This window comes from Schistocerca nitens, chromosome 5, assembly GCF_023898315.1.
Source record: "Schistocerca nitens isolate TAMUIC-IGC-003100 chromosome 5, iqSchNite1.1, whole genome shotgun sequence".
Lineage (NCBI taxonomy): Eukaryota > Metazoa > Arthropoda > Insecta > Orthoptera > Acrididae > Schistocerca > Schistocerca nitens.
Genome location: NC_064618.1, coordinates 358388277 through 358397333, shown reverse-complemented (window position 1 = coordinate 358397333; position 9057 = coordinate 358388277). Strand labels below are relative to the sequence as shown.

General features: G+C 35.0%; 1 protein-coding gene across 1 annotated transcript in view; it reads right to left on the bottom strand.

Annotated features, from left to right (window-relative positions):
• Positions 1 to 1914: 1914 nt before the first annotated feature.
• Positions 1915 to 9057, bottom strand: part of LOC126260907 (uncharacterized) — a gene marked incomplete at its 5' end in the record, with an annotated part of 472435 nt that continues 465292 nt past the window's right edge. Inside the window, one exon of the mRNA XM_049958364.1 lies at positions 1915 to 8474. Coding sequence (XP_049814321.1) covers positions 4416 to 8474 — 4059 coding nt within the window. The remainder of the gene's footprint in view (positions 8475 to 9057) is intronic.

Below are 9057 nucleotides of genomic sequence, written 5' to 3'. Positions count from 1 at the left end.
TCATATTTTGCTTATATCCACCCCCATCTTTCATATGGTATTCTGCTTTGGGGAAATTCTCCCAATTCAGTACCAATTTTCAGATGGCAAAAAAAGAAGAAGAAGAAGAAGAAGAAAGGGCTCTTTGATGTATAGTGGGTTTATCTCCTAGGGATTCATGCAGGGAACATTTCAAAAAACTTAACATCATGGCAGTTACTTGTTTGTACATCTATTATTGCTTATTAGACACAAAAGAAAACATAGCTCAATATCCCCTTAGGTCATCTGTCCACACCCATAATACAAGACGAAACCACACACTTGATCTGCCGTACTCTAGATTGTCCAAGATACATAATAGTTATAAATATGTAGGCCTTGAACTGTTTAATATGCTCCCTAAAACTGTACAAACATTATCTAAAATTAAATTTAAGACAGCATTGAGTCAATGGCTCAAAGGTAAAGCATATTACTCAGTTGATGAATATAAAGATTATATTATGGCAGATTTGCTGTTTTAACATAGAGAAAGGTACATCTGCCCGTAGCAGGACCTAAATTTGGAAAAACAATATCTAACATATAGGCATAATAGATCATTTTGAGTTCTCTATATTTGCATCAATATCTTAGGATAATGCATAGTGTTATCAATATGTATGTGATAATGACATAATGTCATCAACATGAATACTCCCCACTTAATATAAATTTGTATAATGTTTTCTTTTTTATTGTAAAATTAACAATATATAAAATTCCAAATGTGTGCTATTGTACTACACTAGCATTCATACAATTTATATATACATTGTTATGAGAATATAACCATCTTTATACTGTAATTGAACTTATTGATGAAGCCCATTGTATGAGAAAATACTGAACGGCTAATAAAGATTCTTATTCTAATTCAATCTGCAGTTGGTTGCACCCTGTTTCCTCAATGGCTTCAGGAGGACGATGGTTCAATCCCGTGTCCGGCCATCCTGTTTTAGGTTTTCCATGATTTCCCTAAATCGCTTCAGGCAAATGCTGGGATGGTTCCTTTGAAAGGGCATAGCCAACTTCCTTCCTTCCCTAATCCAATGAGACTGATGACCTCACTGTTTGGTCTCCTTCCCCAAAAAACGCAACCCTCAATGGCTGTCGGAATAGCCTCCTCAACATGCTGAATGAGGCCGCCAGGTATACACACTAAGTGCACCTGGTGTCCTATCCTGTCCCTTGTTGCCATTTCCCTCAACAGTACTTTTCTGTATTAGTATCTTTTTTATTTATTTATTTTTTTTTAATTATCAACCTTGCACTCTTAAACAATTTAAATTATGACTTTTACAAAGAATACAAGTTAAAGGCTAGCCCATTTGTTCCAACTGTTACAGACTTCTCAGTTTTCGTACTACCTATCTAAACTTCAAAGGAGAAATACAAGTTTACTAAATTCAAGGTTTTTTTGATATTCTCTTTACTTTTGTTTACCTTATGTTAATTTTTACTCATGATGATAATTTTTATTTTGCGTTACATATTATTAATTCCAACTTTGATATATTACCTCATTATTAATAATATAGGCAATATGTGTGTAGGGAAGGATGGGGGGGAGGGGGTAATTGGGTACATTTCACAGTTGGCCCATAGCAGTAAACAGTTCACACTACTATGCAATGTTGAAATTGATGGTACAACTGAGATTGGTTTAGTATACCATTTCTAACAATGGAAAAGGGTCAGAGTGGAGTATATAATGCTACAGTTGCAAATGTCACAGTGTAACAAACTTATAGAGTAGCTGTGGATTAAAAATAATCTTTGTATTGGTGCTACTGGGTGTCTAAATTGTAAAGCTAATGTATACCAGAGAGAGAAAACAGGGGTTAACTGGATGCGTACTGGTAAAAAAAAAAATCATTAAAAAACAACACATTTAAAAAAGTTTGATTATATTTCGTATATATTTATATACAGTATCTGTTATAAGAAAAATAAGCTGTACAAACACATTTATTACATATTTCTTCAGTTTTCAGTCATGGTAGTCTCTGTCCACAATTATCATCACTTTTGTACACCATAGAAAGACTTAGTTACTTAATATATATCTCGCATATTAGACAGAGAGAGCGATTGGTCAAATTCAAATTTTCTTAAGTAAAGTTGTAGTTACACAATAATTTGTAGGTGTGATAAAATACTTAGTACATACGCAGGGTGCCAGCAAGACTATGGTGGGACTGATTTGATTTGATCTGACAGGGACAGATGCATGAGGAACTGGTTTCAAGCTGTCTCTTAAAATTTCCTTCTTATTTTGATTGTTCAAATAAGGTTACGGATGTATCAAGAAACAAGTCTCTTCAATTAAAGAAGGTCATTCATAAGAAGTTAGGTAAAAATATCACGTTTAAGTAATTGTTAACTTTCTAAACCTCTCATAGTTAATGTCATCAGAATTTGCTTATGAATTTTACATACCTAGATAATGTTGATTATATCACACCAGCACACAGAGAAGAAGTGAAGGAGAACTGAATATTTTTGAAGAAACTAGTAGTGACTTAATTACAAGAGGAGAAATGAAATTAAGTAATGGCCAGAGACCTTGTCCAGAGTTGTTTGACTGTCTGTTGCAAGTATTACTATTTGATGCCATTTTGGCAACTCATTCATTGATGATCATGAAAATCTCTGAACAGACTGGGAATCGAACCCCATGGCCTAGGGGCAGTAATGATAACCACTAGACATTCAGCTACAGACAAAAAGATGGCAAAAAGGTGTGCAGATAATATAAAACAAGTTTTAGTGAGATCTAGCAAATGCTTAAGCAGCAAATTATACCGTGTGACAAAGAAAAAGAATTTCATTTGGGTGATGTGAAAATTGGGACAGCAATTATACAAATGTAAAAAAAAAAATGTAACTAATGAACCTTTTTATCTAGGACCACAAAAAATAAAGGAAAATCTATAGACATTTATTGTGTGTCATGAAAAGCAATCCAGTTCCATTTCTGACACTGATGCAGCTAATGCTGTCAGTGGAATGGTTTTCACACCTGCCTGACTACACTTTGTAAGATTTATTTTGTTTTCTATAGATTATGTTTCTGGTCTGTTGTTCTTGTAAACACAAGTGCTTATTTGCTTGTTCCACCAGTTCTTGTTCTTTTCCCATATTTGGCTTGCAGTCAATTAGACTTTTTTCATGTTAAACACCCTACATATGGCTTAGCATTTTCTACCTACTGTCTTTTAAAATCTGTAAGTCATCTTATATGCTTCTACATTTAATATCCTGATTAAAGGAAGTTTTCATTGTATTTGTTGAAAGTATATTTATTTTTTGCAGAAAAAAGTTATTACAAACCTTAAATTTGTACTGAAATACTTCTAATCTGTACAGTAGTTTGTAACAATATTGATGAATGAAAATTCTGTACAATTAATGAAAACACTGGAATGAGAACTGTACACTTACATTCTCTTTTTTAACATTTACACAAGGACTCACTGGCACACACTGAGATTTTAGAGTTGAAGTAGTGTCTGTGAAACTAACTGTGTGTAGGTTATTGATCAAAAGGGAAATTAAAATGAATTCATTTTCAAGTAAAACTCTGAAGTGGAATATAAACAAACAGATACATTTCTTTCTTTTAGAATACTTTCTTTCATAAGTGGATAAGCACAATAAGGATTCTTAAGTTTTCTTCCTCAAACTGCAGCTTTTACATGAAATTAATTTTAGATAGTAAGTACTTTAACATTTTTATAAAAAACAAAACACTTGTCTTAATTCACAGTTTTGTGTTAAGTACTCTCCAAAAGGATAATGCCAGCAAAAAGTAAGTATACATAGTATACATTTCTATAATCAGAGAAAGAATGCTTAGAACCACATAAGTAAAACTCTTAGCTCACATTAATGAAGAATTATGTATAGAAAAAAATGAGGTTGTAACATATGTGTCTGTGTCATCAATTAAACACAGTTTTTAAAATTAGCACCTTCAGTTTCAACAATAACTTCTAAAATGCAGACACAACTAACTTAGTTATAATAGCATTCATGACACATTTCACGTGTCATACTTAAAATGTGCTTAGCACAGTATACACTATCTTTAGTGAAAAATGAGGAATTCAGTTCACTGTTATTTCAACAAAGGCTTCCTGTAGAAGATATTTGTCCCTCATCAGTATTGGTGAATGAGAATATTTCACAATAAAAAAAAAGTTTGTATAATGAAAAATATACACAGACATTTTACTTTCTTAACTGAACGTGACTCCCACTAAACTTTGGTAATTCAAGCGAGTTACCTCTTTAATAAGTTGTCATCTATGAAGTACACTGCATCAGTTTAATTCAGTATTCAATTTTTTTTAATAACATGGAAGTAAAAAAAAGAATTTTCATTGATTTCAGTTATCTGTGCTCTCTTTTTTAGTGTCAAATGAAATATGGGTAACAGATTGTGATCTACTTGCTCCGTTATTTGGGAATGTAAGAAATGAGGAATGTTTCATTATGGGTGAGTCATTCACATTTCCAATAGCTCTTTCTAGTCCATTGTGTTTTGTTGGAGTCTCTCTATTCCCTTCATCCAAAAACACCCACTGCTCAAAACTGCTGTTGTGTCTACCAACATTGCCCTCAGTTCCTAGTCCACCTCTTGGTGTTAGTGTTGAAAATGTGATGAATCTGCCACTGCTGTCACCCTGTGCACTTTGAGTGACTGTGTGTGGTCTTTCCACTGTACTTGTCGAGGGCTGTATGTCTTGATGCATGACAGCTTGAGCAACATTGTTTGAAGACATTAATGACAATATTTCTGATTTGCGTGGTGGTACAGGTGGCCTTGGAAGTTTACCTTTTCTATCTACTACGCTGTTCGTATTGTTATTTGGCGCTATATGCAAGCTTTGTCTGGTTTCTCGTGTTGCATTGTCTGATGCTATGTCTGCCTTAATAGCTGTTATTGTTACATTGTTTTTTGACTGTTGGTACGACATATCTGATGTATCAATTTCAGCTTCATTAATTTCTAATTTTGCTGAAGAATGTGGATTTGTAGATACACCCTGGTATGTAATTTTAGGAGAGCCTTTATCTAGATGCAAAGATGCTGGTACTGACATGCCAGAAGACTGGCTGATGTCAGATAGTGTGTGTTTAGGCTTAGTGCCATCATCACTTGTAACTACTTGAATTTCTGTAATGTATGTCATAGAAGTAGAAGAAGGAACAAAGGAAGATACCTGACTTAATACAGGTACAGGTGTTGTTGGCAAGTCTGGTGGTGGTGTTTCTTTACTCCACATTAGATCTTCTTGACTGAGTATTCCACCAATGGATGCCTGGACACTACTTGTTGCTGTCATAAAAGGGTCTGTAGTTGAGACTGTGTTACTTTTAGATGCTATATCTGAAGAAATGTTGTGTGTCCTTGAATCTGTCACTATAGTGGTATCAAAACTGCCTTCACTATGTGGAGGGAGTTGATTATCTCCAGCAGTGCTTTGTAGACTTATGCCCTTTTCATGTGAAATTGGAGAAGAATTCATTATATCCATAAATGAATTTTCTTGATCTTTATTTGGAATTCCTCTTTTTGTGAGAGGAGTTGAACTCAAAACACCAGATGGCATTTGTTTGTAAGAATCCAGTTTTAAAGAAGGAGGATCAGTGTTCATGACTTTCTTAGAACTTGCCAGCCTCATTGGTCTTGAAGGAGTATCTTTTAACTCTGGCTGAAGAGAATAAGATATTCCTGAACTGCTCTGTTGGTCTGATGATGATGATAAATTCATTTGAGAGCCAGGGATACTATCAGTTCCTTCCTGTAAATCTGCTTCTATGTGAAGCACCATTTTCTGTTGCTGGTCTTTAATTTCATTAGGTTCACTTACATAAGAGCCGCTAGCTTTCACTGGTGTTGTGTTGTCAAAATTTACAGTTCCAGTAGCTGTCATATTAAATTCTTGAGAAACTGCATCAGGTAAAGAGTGACTGCTTGTTCTTGTTTTGCTCATACCTTCTTGCAACACTTGTGAATCAGACAATGAAAACTCATTTGATGGTATAAGTTTGCTGTTTGCATCAGACAATTCGTCAGATGTATACTCTTTAGAAATTTCTAAAAATTCCTTCCCATCTTTAGGGTGGCTTGGTTTACTCAGGAAATTTTCACTCTGTTTTAGAGCTTCTTCTAAGGTACCCCAGTCTGATGATTTTTTTAAACGCTGTCTTTGGAAAGTGTCCATTGCACCATCTAGTCTTGGTTCTTTTTTGTAGGAGACACCTTCCTCACCATCTTGAGTAGTTCCAAGATAGTCTTCACCTGGTGGGAGTGGTGCTTTCCTCTTTTTTGTGCCAATTGGTGTTCCACCTTCTGCCAGATCAAGTGACACTGCTCTCTCTAGAATACTCATTGGCTGTTCAGTGTCAAGTCTTGAAAGATCTCCTAGTGATGCGGCCTTACGAGTACTTTCACTTTCAATCTCTGTACAGACTTGAGTTGTGTTTGATGGACTATGATGAATTGTGATATGAGAGGAATTGAGCTCAATTGTTGTGCCTCCTTTCTTGTTTTTCTTGCCTTCATAGCCACAGTCTGCTTCAATCCTCTCAAGGTCTGAATCAGAATCAGAGTTTGTGTTACTTATGTTGACACTGTCATAGTCGAGGTTCCTCGTTTCCATTGTTGATGTACCACTAGAACTGCTGTCAGCAGGAATTACACCATTGTGTATGTTAGTATTTCCCACATCACCATGAACATTTGCCTTTGGGACAAAGGACTGAACAGTCTCAGCTGAATTTATATTAACTGTTATATTAGTAATATCTTTTCCAGAAATGTCATGGCCAGTCTTTTGAGTGGTGCCACCTGGAATGTTCGGTACAAGAGTAAAAGTTTCTGGTGATTTATCTTCACATCCACCAAAATCCTTAACAAGATTTCTTTTAGTATGTGTTGCAACATTTCCAACTACTGAGCTGTCAGGCACTTCAGAACCATTGACATTGTTAATAGCTTGATTTTCCTCTGAACTAAAAGCAGAAGTTGGGCTTTCTATTCCTGTAATTTTATGTCTTAATGCAGGGTCTCCAGACTCCCTTATTCTGTTGTTACCTCCTTCATAGTCCTCCGCAGGGGGAAGGGGAGCTTTCCTTTTGTTGTGTCTTTTAGGTGGTCTTCCTAAGCTATCAGATGCAATTCCTGGCATTGCTTCATAATCGCTTGAACTGTCTTCACTCAAACTTTTCCTTGATTCATTTGCTTTGCTGTCACTTATCTTGTTAAGGTCGCTTAATGATGCATTTGCAACAGCTGTAGCAATGGCAGGTGCTTTTCTATTGGAACGAGCAGCCATTGCAGCTCTTTGTACTTCTTCTGGAATGTCTGTTGGCACTTCAAAATTACAATGGATCTCCTTTACTTCTGAGCTGTTGTCTTTCCTCAGTTTCTTTTCTGTTTTCTTAGACTCACCTTCCAGTGAAAATATTCTATCATCATCAATCTCTTCACTGTCTGAGGAAAAACAGCCACTCTGCATGCTGGTCATTTTATTTTTCACTTCATTACCACTCAAGGAAGGAATTTCAGATGAATTATTCTTTCTTCTATCTGGATGTAGCTTTTCTTTAAGATTCTGCAGACCTTTGCTAAGAAATAATTTAACATTGTGTTCTTTTGTACCTTCAGGTGAGGTGTCACTATCTGTGCTCTTTGAATAAAGTTTTTCAACTTCTTTTTTTGCATCTTGTTTAAAAGAAGCAGTTGGTTCTTGATGCTCTGTGACTGGTCCAACATCAATTGCTCTCTCATCATAAATTAAAGAATTTGCTGTTTGTACACTATCATCAGGTAGGCTATTTTTTACATTTACACTTTCACTGTGCTTTGCTCTATTTGAAGATGAATTATTGCCTGTGTTATTGTCCTCCTCATTACTTCCACTTCTTGTAACCACTTTTTCTAGCATTATATTCTTTTCATTCTGATGGCGCTCTGGTTCAACAGCAGTAGTATATACAATATCTGGGACTGTACCTTGCCTTACAGTCTGTTGTTCTTTGTTAACTTCAACATTGTCTTGAACTGATGCACTAACATTTTTCAGCGAATCTGATGACTCAGGCAATACTCTGACACCAAACTTCTGATATTTATTTACAGTCTCAAGTGAACCATCTGGCTCATCTATTGAAGATTTATTTGCAATCACTGTTGTCTTTCCAACCACTTTTTTTATTCTCTCAGGTTTTACCACAACTCCAGAAGTAGGACTTAATCGAGCACCTTTATCTGGTTTTGTCACATCTTTCCTTGCCAGAGAACTTTTTGGTGAATTTGTCACCTTCAGTGTTGGGTAATCTCCAACTCCAGAGTCATTGAAAGAGTCAGATTTTGATATTTTTGGTGATCTTGTAGTGCCGGCCATGTTATGACCTCGTTTCAGACTATCCTTGCCAATCTGCAACAAAATGAGGATGATTAATATTACAAAAAGTTTCTACCACATTTTCAGTACCCTCATGATCAACTACAATAATGCTTATTTTTCATAACAAGCTGCTGTCATCAAAATAATGTCCTGTATCATCTAATGAAACACAAATGAAGAATCTAGATTACTGTTAGAGTTCTAAATTGAACAAGAACTGATTTTATTAAAAGATTTTGCAAAATGCTCACAGATATTTGAATGTATTATTTATTTATTTATTTTCCTTGCGGCACTGTTTAGACACACATTGGATACATCAGTATACATTTACAATTTCAGCTATAGTGCAAATTACAATTTGAGCAACTGTTACATCCGTCTACATTTACAACTCTAGCTTCAGTGCAGATTACAATTTGAGCAAATATATTATTATTTTACAATAGTCTTAAACACATATATGTAAAATAATTAATGAAGAAAGAGGCAAAACAAAATTTTTATATTAATTTAATTTACTACATATAGAAAACCAGTTTCAGTTTCTGCTGCAATTGATGAGACATAAGGAAAATTTTTCATTTTAATTTTTCATTTGCACAGCCAAAGA